The sequence below is a fragment of the Argentina silus genome (assembly GCF_951799395.1).
Source record: "Argentina silus genome assembly, chromosome: 19".
In the NCBI taxonomy this organism is placed as follows: domain Eukaryota; kingdom Metazoa; phylum Chordata; class Actinopteri; order Argentiniformes; family Argentinidae; genus Argentina; species Argentina silus.
In genome coordinates this window covers 15,059,877-15,081,404 of record NC_139673.1, presented here as the reverse complement: position 1 = coordinate 15,081,404, position 21,528 = coordinate 15,059,877, and the positions used below count along the sequence as shown (strand labels likewise).

At 44.1% G+C, this 21,528-nt stretch overlaps 2 protein-coding genes across 2 annotated transcripts in view; both read right to left on the bottom strand.

Annotated features, from left to right (window-relative positions):
• Nucleotides 1-2,005: 2,005 nt before the first annotated feature.
• LOC310819850 (guanine nucleotide-binding protein subunit beta-5b-like) overlaps nucleotides 2,006-21,528 on the bottom strand; it is a gene marked incomplete at both ends in the record, with an annotated part of 28,193 nt that continues 8,670 nt past the window's right edge. Inside the window, 5 exons of the mRNA XM_083691260.1 lie at nucleotides 2,006-2,217; nucleotides 3,259-3,355; nucleotides 3,511-3,597; nucleotides 3,730-3,873; nucleotides 5,327-5,459. Of these exons, the coding sequence (XP_083547386.1) occupies nucleotides 2,006-2,217; nucleotides 3,259-3,355; nucleotides 3,511-3,597; nucleotides 3,730-3,873; nucleotides 5,327-5,459 (673 nt within the window). The remainder of the gene's footprint in view (nucleotides 2,218-3,258; nucleotides 3,356-3,510; nucleotides 3,598-3,729; nucleotides 3,874-5,326; nucleotides 5,460-21,528) is intronic.
• LOC310819475 (unconventional myosin-Va-like) lies at nucleotides 12,551-17,092 on the bottom strand (the record flags this gene model as incomplete). Its single annotated transcript, XM_083690780.1, has 6 exons — nucleotides 12,551-12,703; nucleotides 12,815-12,895; nucleotides 13,073-13,248; nucleotides 13,340-13,433; nucleotides 14,293-14,491; nucleotides 17,004-17,092. 6 exons carry the CDS (start codon nucleotides 17,090-17,092, stop codon nucleotides 12,551-12,553), a joined length of 792 nt encoding a protein of 263 aa, XP_083546906.1.

Here is a 21,528-nt window from a genome sequence, read left to right as displayed (position 1 = left end):
TATGGCAGCTATGATTTAATTGCTAAAAGCATCACAATATATTGCATTGTTTATATTCTGGTATTGTGATGTTTACGTGCAACTAAACAAGGTCACGGCTGGCAATACCCACCCCTATCTCCTGTCTGCTGCTCTCATCCCCCTCTCTGCTGTGCTTGGTGTCTCTGCTGCTCTGGATGTTTCAACTTCTCTCCCCATGTTCTCCTTCTCTATTTATCAACTGTACTCACTTTCATCACCATTTCTGTAACAAAACAACAGCCCAGTCAGGTGGCAGTTCACATGACCATGTGGTTAGCTAGCTAACTAGCTAGTTTGCTGAGACTACAAACGAAAAACAACTTAGATAGCTAGCTAGCTGCACGTGTCAAATTGTTGAGTGACGTTAACTATCTTAATATCAGCATCAGTATACTAGCAGTATGCGGACATGCATAAATCTAACTATAGCTAGTATAGTCTGATAAGGTTTGGTACTCAATAGTGACTAGTAGGTCTATCAAGTAAGCTAGTTATATCGCTAGCTGTCTTTAACTTGAGTGTTCTTCTGGCCGTTTGGTTTGCGCGCCATCGGCCGTAGCTCTCACAGCATGGGCATGGCTAAGAGGTGGGGTTGGATTGGTCCGCCTGTGTATATGATAGGCGCATGATTGGATCGCAAGTAGAATCTTATAACGCCAACTTGACGGGTGTTTTTGGTGATGGAACCTTTATATTTGAATATAAACGGACACCGAATCTTTTTTTCCCTCGCAAAAATAGCACCACACAGACATTAATAAACTTACAATATACAACAAAAGTATATATACCTAACTCAATTTCGACCAAAATGTCAGATTGGAACGTTATAATTCTGAGCTCACAAAAATGTATCAATACTGGTACTTTAAATAACATTTATTTCTCTTTCAAGGAAGTGTGTACTTAGGATCCAGGTAACAAGTAATCTTAAATACATGAAAGAAGAAACATCTATGGTCACAATAATACTGCAAGGAGGCCTATTAATTCTCTCCCTCTCTGGATAACTAGGATAGTTTGATTGCACAGTATAAATAGTGGTATTGCACATTAGATCTAAGTTGGACAGAGTATGGAAACTGAACAGTAAAAAGTGGCAGTGAGTTTAGATACAAGACAATCAGTAATACTGCACATGGCTAGGACCTGATCTAGGGCAGTTTACATGCTGCTGGGACTAGGACTAGGACTGGGGAATCTGAGCTATCATGGTCAGTTGTGGCCCTGGCTTTAATTTTATACATCATTATTAATAACAATAATGCTAATAATAATACAATATCAGTAATAATCAAGCTAACAATAATAAAGCTTAGGAATAAACCTGATCAACATTTGATCCACAGTAGATCCACATTTGATCCAATCAAATAAAAAGTTATCAATCTAAGAAACCTAGATTGTTAGGACATACTGACTGAGGTGGTGTGTGTGTGTGTGTGTGTGTGTGTGTGTGTGTGTGTGTGTGTGTGAGAGTGAGTGTGTGTGTGTGTGTGTGTAGTGCGTGAAGGTGAGGTTGAAAAAGCACACTTGTGCAGCAGTGTGGGTTCTGGTCAGGGTGCCTTATATAGTCGATCACATGACCCTACTGCCAACCTGTGACCCCTGATGTTGAACTGTCTTGCTCTGATGATGTCACAGCTCTAGGCCCAGATCTGCAAAAGAGAGAGAACACATCATGAGTTGGGGAGGACTTCTCAGTAGGAAATGAGGTCAGCAGAGGAAAGACACTGGCTGTAAGCAGAAAAGCTGGAAAAATAAAATAAAAATATGCCACATACACCAGTGTCTTTGTCTCTGTAGCTGCAGAAACAGGGCTTTCCACTCTGCCAATGTGGCACATGGTATCAGCGAAGCCTGACCCGCTCCAACAATGTTCTCGCTGTCTATTTTCCTGCCTCTTTTCCTGCCTCTTTTCTCTCTCTCTTCCTCACCTGTAAGGTGTTGACCCCCCCCCCCTCTGTCACCCCTTTCTCCCCCCCTATAGAGTGTTGTGTCCTCCCCCTCTCCTCTCCTCTCCTCTCACCCGTAGAGTGTTGTCCCAGGACCCGGAGCAGAAGGCGGTGCCGTCGGGTGAAACCCGGACGGTGCTGACACGGTTCTCGTGGCCAAACAGGATGGAGACCCGCGTCCCCTTCAACACGTCCCACACATTGATGGTGTAGTCATTATGGCCAGCAAACAGCAAACGACCTGGGGGGGGGGGGGGGGGGGGCAGAGAGGGTTATGGGAAAGGTAAAGGGCAGAAGGGGTCAAGAAGAGTAGATAGGGATGAAGAAGAGTGGGGGGATGTAGGTTTCAGAATACCCTCCAATGTGCTTGATGACATCGCAGACATAAAAGTGCACTTGAGTTTAGTTTGTTTTTTTACATGTAAACAGTGGGGGATTATCAGCTGTAAAACACAACAGAAATCCAGGTTTAGATGGAACCATGGTAATTCCCAGACAGTGATGAGTGTAAACTCCCTTTCGAGACTGAAGTGGGTTTCCTTTCACTTATGCCCATACAATATAAAAAAGACATTTATTCCATTTCACAAGAACACTGTACTGTACTACTACAAAAATCACATTCTGATAATTGTAATTACGGGATAAATTGTATTTAGTATCAAATCACAGAGTCATGCAACCAGAAGTAGAAGGCTTCAAACAAGAATTTGAATAAATGCCATTGTATGCAAGCGGTAATTAATCAAAACAATTCGAAGCACTCAACCTTCCGACTCACTGTTCCCAAAAGCCCTTTTATATAATGTCATGAACCTAATTAACTTGACTACTGCCTTTGTGTGGACTGGAACCTGTCTGACTCAAAATGAACAACAACACTGGGGCCATGGCAATCACTGAGTGAAATAGACAGCGAAAGGAGTGGGATCAAGAACAGCGCAGTATCACTGACAGGCTCACATCTGTGTCATTCTGTTGATAATTCTATGAGACCCTGTGTGTCCCCTTGGTCTATTCTCGTGATGGATCGATGTAAATAAGTGGGTTTGGGGTGAGAAGAGCTGAGGTGGGGACTTAGCCCTGTGGATGTCTGCTAGAGGTCTGCTGCTACATGTCAGAACCTACAGTTCATGATATAACACTTGGATTCAACATTGGAATATGAGCAAAATACACATATCTGTATGTAGACGTGTCATATTTTATATTTTCAGACTACGTCTTTGTGTCAAGCCATTGCGTCTGACCAGTGTAGCAGGAGGTCTCTGCTGTGTCTTACCACTCATAGAGAAGTCGACGCTGGAGGCTCCAAATATGATGCTGTCTTTGGCGAAGATGGCCACCTCGCGATCGGCACGCAGGTCAAACAGACGACACTGAAACACACACACACACACAATTTAGTGTTTATTGATGCATGAGTATCCCTCCCATAATAGAGTAATGGTTACAAAAATGCTACAAATATAATAGAAATTAGTAACTGGAGTCTGTAACTGGAGACAAACACGGGGGGCTCTACTCACTTCACACTGTTAATGTCAGAGTCGTGTGTCTCGAACGACTGGACATTTTGTCCAGAACGCATGTCCCACACGTTGGCCTTCTTATCACAGCCCTGGAACACACACATGGTACACACACACACACACACAACACTCTGAGATACGTAGAGAACAGACAGAGAGACAGCAGTAAAGGAGAAGCGAAACACTCACACACTGTCACACACACACACACACACACTCACCCCGGACACAAAAGTGTTCCCAGTCTCCGATGGGGCGAGGTCCAGGGAGAGGACATCGGCTGAGTGACCGTGGAAACTCTGTAGCAGCTGACCGCTCTCCACGTCCCACAGAGCACACGTACCATCACCACTCGAAGTCAGGAGCTAACACACACACACACACATTACCACATATAAACATGACTTCTAGTATGAAAATATGTGTTTTTATAATATTGAATAACATTTTAATAATCCATAAAATATCATAATATGTATAATAATAATATATAATATAATAACACTGAAACTAATTTGGTGACAACACTGCCTTCCGGTGGTGAACACAGGGACTTTCCAAACAAGAGAGTGTTAACCATTGGTTTTAACCATACACAGTAGGGGAGAAGAACACCTTGTGCCATGTCATGTGTCAACTATACATGATCTATGGGCAACTGGAGTTTCCTACTGCTGTGGAGTCACCGGTTAAAACAGACCCAGTTTACAGAGTGACGAACAGCCTTGTTGTGAGCGTCAGAGTGGTATTGAAGCCACCCCCTACCCTGGGACTCTTTCACCAGACAGAATATGTACCCCTGTCAGTGTCTTCTATTGACCTGTTACTGTATAATAAAGCTGTCTCTGTGTCTGTCTGTCTGTCTGTCTGTCTGTCTTCCCCTTGAGATTATGAGCTGTCTGTGTCACTAACTACCACCCCCCAAGACTTCCACTGATACAAAGAGAAAATGGGGCACTTACACGCATGTACGCATCTGTCCTGTATGGTCACACTGGCAGAAGCCCAGTGCATTAGAGAGTGAATGTAGGATGACCTTTGGCTTAGGGCACTCTGAGGCTGCACTCTCATTAGGGTGGGGAGCGGCTAACCTTTAATGTTGTTAGCAAACATAATGATATAACAATATTCTCATGGAGGCCCATTATATACAGGGGGACTTCCAGGCCTTTTACAGTAAATTGGCTGTAAATTGCCTGTGTGTGTGTGTGTGCGTGAGAAAGTGTTATGTGCTTTTCCCCTCAGGTCAACGTGCTTAGCTCTATGGTAGATAAAGGCCACTCATGGTCTATAAATACACCCACAATGGATGACCATCACTCTCTCCTCTCTCCTCCTTTCTTTACCCTGCCATCACTTTCACCTCTCCTCCTTCCCTCTCCAACCCCCCTCCCCCATTCCTCTTCCTTGTCTCGGTCTGAAGAGGGACTGACTCTAGTGAATTATTAAAGCCTAACATTCACTCCTCCTCCTCCCCCCTCCCTCACTTCCTTCCTCCCTCCCTCTCGTATCTTCTCCTGGCAGCTCAGAATCAGTGAGTGTTTTCATGTCAGTGAAGAGCTGCTCTTTGATAGATCGGACTCACATGGGCCCCCTGGTGGATGCATTCAGTATGCCTGCTTCTCCTTTGTCATAATGGCTTCATGCACTTGAACAAAGACCCCAACACCTCTGATCTACAAAATGGGGCCTATCATTACCCATGTACAGCAGTGCACCTCTTGTGACCAGAGCTGTCCTATGTGGCTTTGGTCACAAGCAGTGCACTGTTTCGGGAATACAGGGTGTGATTTGAGACGCAAGTTGACAGCGTCTTACCTGCATGTCTGAGTTGGTGAAGCTGCATCCTGATAGGTAGTTGGTGTGCATAGCGACCGATTTCTTCTTCGCGGCCAAGTTCTCGTTCTTGTCCAATGAGAGCGGGTACACCGAGCACTTGTTATCCAATCCACTGGGAGACAGTTAGGTCAAAGATAAAATAAACAAAAAGAGAGGGAGAAGGAGAGAGATGAAGAGAGAGAGAGAAAAGAGAAGGAGAGTGGCCTTTTAGACCAGGTCAACAGGAAAGCTGTTTCATCCCTGTGGTAAAAACAGGTTTCCGGTACACTCACCCACAGGCCACGGCACAGCCAGAGGGGGCATAGGCACACACCATCACCCATGTACACGGCATGGTCACTGCATGCTCCTGGAACACACACACACACCAACACATAGACAGTCAGTGTGGATTTATATTTAAAACACACAGACACGCACACACACACACAGTCCTGTAGTAAAACCATACTGTGGGGTGTGGTAATGGGGATGTGCTCTTAGCTGGGTTAAGACTGCTCCACCAGGATTAGTCAGGCAATGAAACCAGGCTTTCATTAAAGTGCACTCTAACTAACACACACACACACACACACACACACACACACACACACAGACACACACACGCAGAGTCACAGAGTCACAAAGTGTACTGATGGAAGGATGATCTTTAGCTTCCCTCTCCCAGACATGTGATACTTCCTCACCAGGGAGCAGTGCATTATGTGATGGACAGTGAAAACTAAAACAGCAGTGATATGACCTGTCAGTCAGATCTTTAACCAGGGAAACCACACCTTTACCTACCTTATTGGTGGTGAACGCATCCCAAACGATAACTTTTCCATCCTAGAGGACAGAGATCAGAAGAAATATAGTCTCTTACAAAGAAAGAGTCATCAACAACAATTGCTCATTCTGTATTTTTACTTGTGGTAGAATGTAATTTGTGTCCATTATTAATGTAATGTTTCCTCTATAGAACGAGAGGGGGGCGAGGACAGGGGTGTAGGAGGGAGAAAGGCAGGAAATGAGGAGTGGAAGGATGATGGGTCAAACTGGAGTCAGACAGATTAGAGGGATAGAAGGGATAGATAGACAGACAGACAGACAGAAGGATAACCCTTCCTTCAGGTCATAACAGAGCTGAGAGGGTTCGACTGTGGATGTGATGTGATGTGATGTTGTGTGTGTGTATGTGGTGTGTAGTGATCTGATGTTGTGTGTGTGTATGTGGTGTGTAGTGATGTGATGTGATGTGATGTGATGTGAGTGTGTGTGTGAGAGAGTGTGTGTGTGTGTGCGTGTGTGTGTGTGTGTGTGTGTGTACTTTAATGGGAGCCTGTCAGGCAAAGCTCAGGGGACACCTCTTGGCATTGTGCGTGCGTGCGTGCGTGCGTGCGTGTTGGTGCTGAGAGGGGCTCTCTGCTCTATCAGGCTGGAGAGGCAGATAAGGGGACTGCATTCTGGGCAGGAGCCCCTGTAACCCCTCAAACCCTCTCAAATAAACATGATGTCTTCACTTATCTCCTAACGAGACCCAGTGATGGGTATAGGGCTGATACACACCCGACTAAACACTTTAGTTTGACATCAATATACACAGGTGTTGTTATAGGAGTTGGCAACAAAAGCCCATTTTCATCAGTTGCCTGGCTGGTTGGGTGTGTGAGGGAGATGGGGGTGCGGGGCGAGGTCCTACCATCTCCACGCATAGCGAGCAGTAGTTGATGGGCTCAGTTCCGATGTAGATGTTCATCAGAGGGCTGTTCTTTGTACAGCAGTCGCACGGGCCAAAGGTGATGGCCACAAAGGTCTGGTCACACATGACTGTGGCTGGTCAAAGACACACCTGAGGAAAAAGCACACAGACACAGACACACACACACACACACACACACACACACACACAGTCAACACTACACTTGGGGGGAACAGAGCAACTAACTGTTGCATCTATTTACACACAGAAATGCACCCAGTCAACACTGTGCCTGTGGAAACATAGAGAGGCTACGGTTTTGGGAAAACCACCATGATTGTAGTCATCTCCCACCATGATTGTAGTCATCTCCCACCATGATTGTAGTCATCTCCCACCATGATTGTAAATACAATTTATTGATTGTTGCTCTATTGAGTTTATATACTGTATATAAGTATAGAGTTGTGACTTGTAGGACTTTGTGTGTGTGTGTGTGTGTGTGTGTGTGTGTGTGTGTGGACAGCTGTATTGGAGATAAGCAGTGGGTAATCTCCCTCCTGCCTGATCCGCCTCAGAGCACAGGAGAGGAGAGAAGAGCGGCTTGACTATTCTTGGAACCACAGATACACACCCACAGGACGAGACAGACATCACACACTGCTGAATAAAACATGACATTTTTATATCAAATATAGATAACCACCACTGTAGTATAGAAATACAACATATGCTGTCAATTATAGGCGCCATATACCCAGGGTATGATACATACTGTACATGGTATTCACCCTGCAGGACTATAACAGACACTTTAATACGTTAAACTGTAGATATGATTTATGCTGTTGTAACAGTTCCACCTTCTGACACTGCCTTCACAGTCAAATGTGCTGAGCACTCTATCAGAGTAGAGATATCCTGCTTGTTCCCCTCCCACTTCCATCAGTTATAGTCATACTTTAAAATCAACGCTTCTATGAAAACATGAGCTTGGTTCTTTATGTATTCGTCATGTCACTGTTTTTTTTTGTGATCTCCAAATATGAGATGGTTGTCCTGTCTGGACTCCTTAATAGGTTCACAAGCACTTCTATGATAAACAGTTGCCATCTAGAACCTCTTTTCTTTACAGATGCACTTCATATTCCGTGGACTGAGCACCCCTCCAGCAGAACTAACTGAAACTGAAAAACTGAGTTTTATGCGCCAGCAATTTTCAGCAATAAAACAACAGTGCCTTGAATGACTAGGTACTATCTAACTGTACCAATGGCAAGAAAGACTACTAGCCATCAGGCCTACAGTACCGCTATGAGTTCATGCCAAAAATAGGCACTGAAAAAGCTTTCCTGTCTCTTAAGAAGGTTGCCTTATCGATGGATCTTCAGCCGTTTGCCAAACACTCATTTAGAGTGGTCTGCTGTAACATTTGTGATTACTGTGTATGTTGCATTTCATATCAGACTAACATCTGACCGATATCAATAACTGTTTACAGTTTACAAATGCCTCAATAACATTCCTTTGGTAAAAACCTTTACCTACATGAACAATACAATAACAGCAGGATGAAAGAAAATAAATAAAGATGTTGACATATTAGTTCTTACCTTAGGGAGAGAGGTTTTTCTGTATATATTGGGTCCCAGGGGAACAGAGTTGTGTCTTAGTTCTGTGAATAGGATTGTGGCTGAGGGTCCGAGAGGAGAGCAGTAAGCTTCTTATAGAAGCATTACAGCCAGGTATTAGGCAACCCTCAGAGCTCCAGGCCTCAGTTACCTGTGGGGACACTGAAATAGCAACCAGCTGCAGGACGGACAAACGGACCAAAAACAGCTATGCTAGTGTATTTAACATTACCAGGAGTACAACATTTAAATTAACTCCAAGGCATTGTTTTGAGTGTATCTTTTTCATGGGGATGATACTATACAACCTGTAGATCAGGATATGTTTTATATAGGATAAGAGGGAGAGAGATTTGACACAGAGAAGATTCAATCCATGCTATGGAATAGAGTAGTGAACCGTTTGTTTATCAGGGATCTGTGATGTTCATATGCATTGTGTAGTGCATCTTTAAGTGCACAAGGGTTTATGGAGGCATGTATTAAGGTAAAATGGGAAGTGGGAGAAGTAAATGTGAAGACTCAAATACACTTGATCCCTTCCTTGGGGTGATCACTAACCCGACTAGATGTGGTAATTTAATTCCACCACACAGCTTCTACCACTGGGGCTGACTACTGTGTCATTTCTCACCACAACTGTAGATCACTGACGTCCAGTCGATAGATGTGTCACACAGTGATTTAACCACACAACCTGATGTCAAAACCACTACTCACCAATCTCACCAGTGTTGCTCATGCAAGTTTGAAATACTGGTAATAATCCTAAAACACATTTTAGGCATATTTATTCTAGCTCTGCTTTGGACACGACAAAAACAAAGTCACAAATTGACAGTGCTGAATTCCTTTATTTGTCTTTTATAGATATTTGACACTTTTTAACTTATTCCAAGTTTCATAATGGTGAACACATTCACTAAGCACAGCTACCAGGAACTACAAACAGTCCAGTTCTTCAAATTTACACACAGGTCAGAGAGAGAGAGAGAGAAAGAGGAGAGAGAGAAAGAAAGAAAAAAAGCACGGCACCAGGCTCAGCATGACGCCATGGATACTGTCACAGGTGGAGTGTGTAATGTCATTAGATGAGTTTAAACACTTAAATATGGCGCTCTCAAGTGTCGATTAAAAGATGATACTTCAGTGTTGACTGACATTTTTGTGTTGACCTAAATATGATACACCAATTCTTCAAAACAAAGAGGGGGTGATAATGTGCACCTGTATCTCCTTTAAGAAGTCAGAGATGGATACATTGTTCTACAGTACAGTGAATACAATTCTATCACTGAAACCAGGTGCTGAGCAGACATGCCACTATTATAATGTGTAACCACATACAGTAGGAAACTCTGTCTGACGCAACAGCATGAGAGGGCTGAAGCATTTACAAACTTACAGCAAGGGAGGAGGCATAAATTCTGTAAAATGAGTTTTAACTTAACAGTTAGAGCTCTGTGTCTCCTCAAGAATAACAATCCAGACACAGACTGAGTACAGACACAGAGAGAGAGAGAGAGAGAGAGAGAGAGAGACTCAGTCACAATAACGCAGGGAATGTTTTTGTGTTCTTAAGGAAGCATGCCACAGCCATCTCTCTGAGCTGACGGGACTCACTTGAAATAGCTCAAAGTAAAAAGAACAGAAAATATCAGTTATGTTCAGGTTAGACCTCATTTCATTAGTGTTTATTTGACGACCTCAGCAATATTTAAAAAGTGCTCATGTAGACAGACGGCTAGACAATGCATCCTTCACGCCACAACACTTTATCAAAACACAAATTGTAATATTTAACTTTTTTTTTTTTTTATAAGGTCACGGGGAAATACGACTCACTGATGGCACAGAAGGGAAGAAGCGAAACTAAACGAAAAAAGAACCTGACAAAGGCAATGATAGGATATGACGAGGTGGCATTTCAGTTCCTCAGGTTTTTGCTGTGAGGAAGGGAGACCCTAATCACTGGTTAGATGGGGCTGATTCCTTCACTCTTCGGCACTTCCAGTTCAACGGAATTATCTTTATATAAAAAGGCCTGGGAATGTGCGAATCAATGGCTGGTATCTCACACAGCTGACTGATATAACTCCTACGTAGCGGTAAAGCTAAGCCCACGCAGGCAAAAGAAGGGCAGTGTCGCATGCTCGTTTAAATGCATTCGCTTGTTTTTGGCAATAATGAGGGTGGAGAATAAGAAAGCATCCCAGTATGGCCCCCCTCGCAAGACGGATAAACAACCGATAAATGTGCCGTGTCATGCATTAACTGGAGAAGAGAAAAGACTAGGCACCATGACAGCCCGGAAAGGCGGGTGGTGGGTGGTAATAGGGCATTGGTCCACAAAAGCTGTAATTACGTTTCTGGAATAAAGCTGAAAACGGTATCATACAGTGGGGCAGGGCACATTCAAGGCTGACAGTCTGTCTACAACCACTCGACAACCAAGCAACCACCGACCAAACAGTCAGCACTGCTCAGTGGATACATGGTTCATCAATGCATGTACAGTAACCTCAATTCTCTGATTGAAAAACTCTCAATATTAAAATAAATAACTTAAAGTGAAATTTGTTCATCGTACAATTTATTCAACTATTTTTATTTATTAATATTATTCAAGAGCTCTGCACTGAGTAGTAAGTATAGAACAGTAGAGATTATCCAGTGTGCTTCTGTGCAGAAATATGGTGTGTGTGTGTGTGTGTGTGTGTGTGTGTGTGTGTGTGTGTGTGTGTGTGTGTTTGTGAGTGTGTGTGGTGAACAGTTGTGTGTGAGAGCCTGGGTAAGATCCCTATTTGAGTGTGTGTGACTCGACCATGGCCTGATTTGGGCATGACCGTGGACTACTTCCTCAAAGTTTCCTGGGAGACTCTAGCTCTCGTCACAACTGTAAACAGTACTGATAGTCAGGAGAAGCAAGGCGTTTGGTTAAGTGTCTGCTTGGGTTGAAAGTTGCTGAAGTCTAAACTAAACCACTCTTCCCACCTGTGCTTCACCGGTACTTAAGTCCAAGTTCATCTGCAGGAGTGGTGGATTACACATGACAAAGCTAACGCGAGAGTTAAAAAATACAATACACGGACTAACAAATAAAAATCTACTTTTAAAAAGCGGACTACATGAGCGATCATTAAATTATACTACATAATTAATCTGCTATTGAAAAATATTATAAAATGGGACTAATCCAATTGTTTTACATGGCTACTATTCCTCCCCGGTCCCTGATCAGCTGGAGAATCACTAATCCACGTCTTTCTTCTGCACACAAAAAGCTTGTCTTCAAGGGGAGGGAAAGATTAAACCGCAATAAATAAAATATCCTAGCGTGATATTATATATTCATATCTATATGTATTTATATATGTATAAGAAGTATGGTACAGACGACGGGTCTTGGCTTGACTGTGTTCAGTGTGTGAGAGGACATCAGAAGAGAAGAGAGACGGCTAGCTTTGCGGAGCGCTAGCTTTCGTGGAGCGATACATTCCCTACTGGAGAACCAAACTCGCTAGAACACTCACAACTACTCAGAACACAGAAGAGGAGAGAGGATAAAGAGCTGGTGGGAAAGCCTAGAAAGGCCAACTGGGTTCTAGGTGTCTGGAGTGCAGTGCAGTTCTAGTTAACGGGGGGGGGGTCTCAAGATAGATGATTAGGGAGATGATAACTAGATCTGTTGAAGTGTTGTTTCTGTTTAGAGTTTGGCTTTTTGTACAAGCAGAGGATGAAGGACGAGTTCTCACGACCTGATAAAAGGACTAGACAGCAGTGTGTGTGGAAGCTGAGCGTGTGTGTGTGTGTGTGTGTGTGGGGGTGTGGCGTGTATGTATGTGAGTGTGTGGAAGTTGAGCATGATCACACCGGGTGTGTGTGTGTGGTCTAGACACGTGTGAGGAAGGCCAGGTTGAGTGATCCAGGGATCTGAATGGTCTCCAAAGCCAGGGAGGAGGGGTTGAAGGGGAAGGTGACAGGATAGATGACCTTAGTGTCCATCAACAGCTGGGGAGTCTCACCACGGTCCCGCAAACGCGTCTGAGAGAGTAAAATAAAAAGAGTTAACACACACGCACGCACACATAGACGCTCACAAAGATACAAAACATAGGTCTAGTATAGTACAAGTGTTGAGAGAAGGTACAGTACCTGTATGGTTCGTATGAATGCCACAGACACTTTCTCCTCAAACTCGTTGACTGGGGTGTACAGGTTCAGGACCTTCACAATCTGACAGAAGAACACAACGGGGTTGTGGTCAGATAAAGCCAACTAGTCATCAAACAACAATGACAAGATGCTAGGTTGGATCACAACACATTCATGTCGCTGTCATTTCCATCAATCCGTATCGTAAAAGGATAACCGAGGATAAGGTTCTGGATAAGGTTCTAGACCCGTCTGAACTAGTGTTAAGGTTAAAGGTAGGTACTGACCCAGTATGAGGTTCTTGACCAGCTTGAGTTCGTCCTCCTTCTTGTACTCCAGCATGCCCTGGAAGTCCTTCTCCCTGCGAGGGATGTTCACCGGACGGATGGACTCATCCACCGTCTGACCCGGGGACACCTGGTCCGCCTCGCCCGCTAGGACACACACACACACACACACGTTTACTTGTTTCACTCGCACATGCGCACACACACAGCGACATCTCTGAATCTCTGCATCGCTTACCTCCCATCTCTGAGATCTTCTTGTTGAACACCTTGAGCTGCTTCTTGAGTTTGCGGATAGTTTTATCCTGCTTCTCCAGCTGCTCCATGAGATCCTGAGATAGACCGGGAAGGAGGGAGGGAGGAGGAGAACAAAAAGAAGAGTGAGGGAAGCATAAACCACACCACATCTATCAGAGCGTGCGGCTGAGATCAGGGGAACAGACAGAAAGCTTAGGCTGTGTAGAGAGAGTGCCCCCTGGTGGCAGAGTTAAACGTTACAACCAGTGAATTAGAGAAACAGGGGTTGCAAATTCAAAAGAGGGGGTGTTGAATTATATCCGTTGTGTATTAGAAAAGGGTGTGCTTGAGAATTTGTCCGCTGTGGGTTAGAACACACTGCTGTGGAGAGTTAGAGCGTCTGTAACACACCAAACTCTGTTAGTTTTCACACACGTGCAGGAACACACACACACACACACACACACACACAGAGGACAGACAAAATGCCCTCAACCTCTACTGTACATACAATCATTCGGCGTAAAATGCTGACTTTCGCCTTCCGGTATTCTGTTGGATCATCAGTCCTCAGCATCTCCTGTCAGGTAACATCCACGCAGTGAGTGTGTGATACAGGGATGGACACACACACACACACACACCTACCATGAGATAGGATGGCCCCCTGGCCCTGTGGTCTTGGCAGTAGATAGTTTGAATAGAAAATGTGTGCGTTTGTGGTACGTACCAGGGTCTTGTAGGCAAGTTGTGAGATCTTTGTACTGTGTGTTTGTGCGCACGTAAGTGTGTGTGTGTGTGTGTATGTTGCATACCAGGTTAGGGTGTGTGATCTTGCATGGTGTGTGTGTGTTTGCACGTGCATGTGTGTGTAAGGAGAGTACCATGTCGTCATGTTGAGGTGTGTGATCTTGTACTGTGTGTGTGTGTGTGTGTGTGCGCTACAGTGCGTACCAGGTTCTCGTTGGTGAGGCGGGTGATCTCGTGCTGCAGGCTGGCCTCTATGCGGGCCTCTGGCGGCAGCTGCAGGTTCTGAGCCAGTAGCTGTTGCTGCCTGTTGTTCTCCTCCTTCACACTCTGCAGCTCGCCTCGCAACACCTCCACCTCGTTGTCATGGCTACGCCGCTGGGACTGCAGCTGGGTCTCTAACAACCTAGAGACGGCATGGGGGGGAAACGGCAGAGGGGGGACAGAGGGACAGAGGTTAAGGGACAGGAGAGGGTGTGTGTGAATGTGGTGTGTTTGGGCATGAAGGGGAGAGAAAGAGAGTGTGAGTGTGTGTGTGTGTGTGTGTGAGGGAGAGTGTGTGTGAGTGTGTATAAAAGGTGAAAGAGGGACAGGGAAGGATGCAACAGAAAAGAGAAAAGGAAAAGAAGAAAGGGGCAGAGAGAGAAAGAGAGAGAGAGTGACAGACTAATAAATCAGCACAATAAATCAGACCAGCGTGAGTGATTTGCTACTGCAGTCCTCTACACACAGGGGTTAGGGTCCGTCAGGCCAGCTGCATGCTTAAAGCTAGCGACACACACGGCCCAACTCAGATCATCTCCACTAACAACTGTTGTGTCAAGACAAGAGCTGTTCTGCCCCCCCCCCCCTCTGTGCCTCTGAATGTTCCTGTCTCCTCCTACCACCTCGCCATACGCACATGACTAAACAGAGAAAGAAGAGATATCTTCATTAGTCATGTACGTATGGGCTACCTTACCACCCAGCTCAGGCAGACTGGGCCAGTGGAACTAACCCCAACCCAGACGTCTCATCGTGGAGAGGACCATCAAGCAGGTGGTGGATGTCAACCTCGTTTCCTGCGTGTGCTGTGATAGGGTGAGTTTCAGGAAGTAACGGAAGCAGAGAGGAGAGCCAGCTAACTTGCGGTCACTTGGACCAGGTGAGAACAGTTGACAGCGACATACACCAGCTCAGTGACTCCAGAATAGATTAAAAACACTGTAGAATGATACAGGTTCATAGGAGGTAACGTGCTAGCAGTAAAGTCAGGCCTTACACAGCATGAAACACAGATGCACATGTTTGGAGGCTATTAGCAACAGACTGACGAGAGAGAGAGCGAGAGAGAGGGAGAGGGAGAGATGGAGGGAGCAAGGGCACACAGCCCCACATCATCACTGCAATCTGGTGTACACACACACACACACACACACACGCACGCCTAAGAGACACGGTTAACCTGTTGGTTTCCTTCAACCCCTCATAAACCAGCCACAGCTCTCCGTCCTCATTCAGCCTATGGAAGTCTGGAGTGGGGGATCTGACCGACAAAACACAGGAGAGGAACAAAAAGAAGCAAAATAATAAAAATAGGGGGGAGATGACACGGGATGTGAGTGGAGGTGTTTGTGTGTGTGTGTGTGTGTGTGTGTGTGTGTGTGTGTGTGTGTGTGTGGAAGCTCTGTGTGGTGCTTAAGTGCTGTTACTACTTGGCTGGCTGAATGAATACTGTGTGTGCGATGGGGCTACAGTGCTACAGGCTGTCATGCTTGGTTACTTGGCTATTGAGAATATGCTGACAATCGAGGCACTGGGTGGTTTAGAACGTGTGTGTGTGTGTGTGTGTGTGTGTGTGTGTGGATGCAGGGTCAGAAATGACATGGATCTTTACAGTAGGAGGTAACAAACAGGGGAGGGCAACATAACAGATGATCCACAGATGCAGGTTTCATGCAAAGTCATTCCATAGAGCTGATTGGACACCCCCCCCCCACATCATCACTAACCAGGTGACTGACAGAGCCATTCCCATGCTGCCATGCAGTTTGGCTGTTCGGCTAAGCCTTTCACTGCACAGAACACCTCCTGCCTCAGTCCCTATGCTGTGGCTTATACTGCAACACACAGGCACACACAGGCACACCTCTGATATTGAGTAAATACTCATTTTTAAATTTTGTGTCATCACACCCCTAACAACAAACCATTCCCTTCCATCTTTGTTAGCAATCCACTTTGTTTACTAAAACAAACAAACCTTAATAACTTAATAAATGTTAGAACTAATATTAGTAACAATAGTAACAAGCAGGACAACAGTCTAGACCTAGACAATGTCCATGTCAGAATGTCTACAGAATGGTAGCACATTGACCAGAAGCTCAGTCACTGTACACCTAGAGCAGGTAGATCATTCTCTATGCTTCTTAAAGGAGCCCTGCTACAAAGGCCAACCTAGCTTAGCTTCATCACCATGCTGGTTAGAGGCACAATACTACGCAAGCTAACCTAACTTAGCTTTATCAATGTCAATATCAGCCAATCCCATTCCCCATTGGTCTGCGTGGCCATGCATGGTTCCACCTCATGATGCATAGGCCACACCTGATTGGTTACCTGAGCCTGCTCAGGAGCTCATTGGCTTCCAGCGGTTTACGCAAGAACTTGGGAGATCTGCACAGAATAAAAGAGAGGAGTTCACACACTCACACACACACACACACACACACACACACTCTGGGACCAGGGAAGTGCCTGGGGCCAGTGGGAGAAAAAGGGGTATGGGAGGAAGAAGAAGAAGAGGAAGAGGGGAGATAGATAGACAGAGAGAGAGAGAGAGAGAGAGAGAAAGAGAGGAGGTAGGGGTAGACAAAGAGGGGGAAGTAGAGGTAGGGGTGGGGTGGGGTGGGGTGGGTGTGTGCAGACGTATGTACCTGTTGGTATCTTTGAGGCCTATGTAAGCTTGCTTGATTTCACCAGAGTCCTTCATCTTTGAAACATCCACGTGCACAGGCTCTGTCATAGTCTCCTAGAGAGAGAGAGAGAGAGAGAGAAATCAGTGTGTAACTGTTTACCATTCCCAGTGATGATGGCATGTCTACAGAAGGTCACAGTGTGGCGGTGGGAGATGAGGCGGGTATAATGGACTGTGACAGCGCTACAATGGCATTACTATTACCATGCTCATGGGCCATCTCACACAGCCTTAAGGTCACCTACATTAAGCATGTTGACATTGTTACTGTGTTGTGTGCGATGGACTGCGCAGTGTGTGTAGAATCCCTACTGTGATGTGCCCATAGAGTTATAAAACACTAGAGGGCGCACTCCCCCCAAAACAAGTGTGATTATATGGGGAGCACCATGTGGTGTGGCAATGACAGTTAACGTTGTTTGTCTCAAAGCCGGCGACATGACATACATGCTAACCCATACTAGTACCTTCTTAACAAATTAGGCATCGTTTAACTGGAGGTCGATTAGCCGAGCCCAACGTTATTAATGAACAATACATATTTGTGTTGACCAAATGCGATACTGTCCCATTGACGACTTCATTGAGTGTCAGGTTTTTTTTTATAAGCCAGTAAAGACCCCGACCCTCCAGTTCTGCCTCCTCCTCTTTTTATACACGAGCGCCAGAACACAACGCATCCCTACATTGAGTTAATTACAACCGTGTGGAATGAAGAAAGGTTAGCAGTCTATTATTACAGGAGAATTAAATGAAATACCACCAGCGTTTCAGATGCATCTCAGCATTTTAACTTGATACAAAACACACTTTCACATTTATTCTGTATGTTGCTTTGTTTCAAACATTGTAAACTTTAAAAAGGGTTTCATTTGAAATACACAAAACAGTGGCAAGATGCTGTACAGAAAGCAATAAGAAGGAGAAGGACAAGTAAATAAACATACAAAGAAAATAAACACACACATTATTGCCTCGACCCCAGAACAGAATCAAAGCCTCAAGTTCTGTGGAATTCTTAGAAAAGAAAATGGATAGTTTGTTTAGAAGAACATTAGAGCTGTTATAACCAAATTCCCAGTCCAATATATGGTAGTTTACGAGGCTAGTTAGCTAGCCAACTGACTGATGTTTTGAAAGAACACAGCTAGGATGTACACTCACCGAGCACTTTTACACCTTATTCAGGAGGTTGTGTAATGATGTATGTTGTATGGGGAATATTTTCTTGGCACACTTTGGGCCCATTAATACCAATCAATCATCGCTTGAATGCCACTTTGTTGCTTGATTGGTTTAAATAGACAAGGGGGCTGGGCTGTATGATGATTGGACGATTTGAAGCCTCTTCCTGTTTCACCACCTGTGACAATTTTGTTGATTATGATAAGTATGACTTCTAAATAATTAGAATGACTTATTTAAAACAATAAAGATAAGCCCACTCTAAATCTTATTTTGTTTCTTTCTGCACTCATGGAATGACAAATGCTTGCATGAGAAAATGTATGCAGGTACAGAAATGACAGAGCGTTGCTTTAAACGTGTGTTTGGGTAACTGGTTTTATGACTAGCATTACATTTATTGATGATATTACTCATCAATAACTTATTCATGCTTACTGTGAGAAAACGTGTTCTTTATTTGAAGGAGAAGACAAACTACTTCTTACTTTTAGCTATTTATTTATATGTCAAAATTCTAGGCTTGTACCAGGACCACTTTTGGCGAAGAAAATCACAGTTAGCAACCTGTTAATCTGTAACCAACCTTCCAAAAATGGATGCATTCAAACAATCAAACAAAGTATTTACAGTATACAAAATGATTGTGATTGGCTATTTGGTTGGGGAGGAACCATGGTTTAGACTTGGCATCCCTTGTTGTTCACGGGCTGGTCACACCATTCATCCCAGCTGCGGAGTCAGCACCCTGTTAGAGATAAGATACCTACTCTGGTATGTCCCCCCTAGCCTGGTATTATTCCACTATAGCTCTTTGTGTAAGCGTGTGTTGCAACATCTTTCTTGATGACCTGGCTCAACCTCTCCATGTATTAATCCAAAGTACTATGGGACTAATGCTTGATTCATCTCATTTATCAACAGGCCATCACATTAGTAAATTTAGCACACTGCAGTAATGTATTTTTATTATAGCAATAATAAACTGTTTTTATTAAAAATAATTTCTAACATTACCCAATTTTGAAAATGGTCTTCCATGTTGATGTTAAACCAACAAACTGCAATACATCTATAGGTCAATGCCAGATTTTCATTCTTAAAAATGAAGCTGTATGCCAAGGTGACACGTCACGATAAACTATAATGAAGAATATATGTGTCTTATTTCATACAATCAGCCCCAAGAACACAGCATGGATCCTTGTTCCAGTGACAATGGACTAGGATTGATAGCAAAAATGTAGGTCACATCAGAAATTTGTTATTTTTCTCTTCTGCTTTAAAAGTTTGATAAACTGTAAATTCAGCAGCATAAGCATATTCATTTCACTTTCAGCTAATTGCTAAACTGAAGAAGGAGAACTTCAATCTGAAGCTCAGGATTTATTTTGCAGAGGAAGGTAGCCAGCATAAAGACTCCCCTTATGTCCTCTCAATGGTGAGTGTATTCTTGAATGAATGGGAGAAAGTCAATTAAAGTTTGTTGATACCTGATGATACAACTAGTTTGCTTGTGGAAACAGCAAATTGAAGATCTGCTAAGCAGTCTAAATGGACAGTAGAGGCTGACTGCAGAGCTGAAGACTGCTATGGCTGAGCAGATTCAGCAAAACAGACACACAAAAAAAGCAGCTTACTGTAAGGAGGTCCCAGGGTAAGAATCTGAGAACAGAAAGGAAGCTCCTTAAAGAGGAAGTTGAGGCCAGGAGGGTGTTGTGCCTCACTCTTGAAGAGAAGTGGGCTGACATAGACAGACCAACACTAGTGAGTGGACTGCTGCCTCAGACACTGATCAGCAACATGTCTCCTATTGGAGACAAACCCTACTGATGAGGTGGGAGGTTTGTCAGTTCACACAAGAGAAATGGACCCCAGGGTGAGTAATTTTTGGGTCACTTGTCAGACATGTGCCAGGTGTCCACTTCAGGCACACTTTGTCAGTCCAATGATGTATATACTTATACTGTTCTCACTTCTCTTAAGGATGCCCTGATTCTCTGAATCAGTTCTCTGATGTATGTCCTTACCGTTTCCCTCTCTTAAGGATGTCTTGAAGATCCCAGCAGCCCCGCAGGTTTGCCTCAGCAGTCCCTGAGGCACTGCAGGCCCCAGGTGACTAGACCAATGATAATTTTAAAGATTAACTTCTATGATACCTGCTTAGTGATGACATGGTCAGACATGATGATATCCCACCTGTTTTTTTGCATTTCTGAATCAGGAATCAGCAATGCCTTGATTCGTGACAAGTGCTGGCCACTTCATGTCACCATATCTGAAGAATTCTTGCTTATACGTAGGCCGAAGGATAGGGCCTACTGGAACAGAACAGGAAATTGGAACAAGGGGGCAGGGGTAGCGTAGAGGCGGTGTGAACTCTAATCGTGAACCTGCACATACACATATCTAGTAGCGATATTCCGATATGCGTGTCGAGGAGTGAAGACATGCGTAGGAACCTCTCCATGAAAACGTTTCTCCAAACTTAAATCAAAGTCTTTTGACTGCTAGAACAAGCCTCATTTTCAGTTTTAAATAATGATAAGCCATAAAAGAGACTGACAATGCCGCCCAAAACTTGCAAAGCCAGATAAGCACATAGAGTCTCTATAGGACTCTAACAAGGCTACCAGTAACGTGGGGGACGGTGACAACATTGTGTTTATTAACCCTGAGGATCCTCCAGCTACTAACATTAGCTCCTCTGATGTTGTAGCTAGCTAGCTGTCTGACTTTCTTAGTCAGCTAATTTTCACACCACAAACTCAATTATTAGATCAGCTCAGTTAGCGAATGTTGCTCAACATTTCTCTCTCTCTGGCTAGCTACCAGAGGATTCGATCCAGCTAGCAAGATATTTAACAATGCTAACAATTCTTGTTCAAACACACTTGCTCCTTCACCTCAAATTTTCCAAATGCCAGTTGTTTTGCGGTTACAGCTCATGAAGTATACTTTGTCACCATCTCGCCTTCTGTCATTTTAACAGTTTGTTCTTAACAGTTTTGCCCCGGGTTCCACTCAGGATGCTGCCCTTACACAGCTCTTCTCTATGAACTCATACGCAGACATGATTTATACATTTATATGTGACACCTCTGTTCATAATAGCTGTGCTGTGTTTTCCCAAATTACAAGTTTGAGCTGTAGCCTACTGTATGCTCTTCAGAAACCTATATTTACCGCATTTCTAACAGTGGAGAGGTGCAGATTCGACAGTTTTAACGCTAAAGTGTTGTATTGAAATGACTGGATACTTACACAAAGCATGCTTTTATTTAAAACTTTGGAAATAT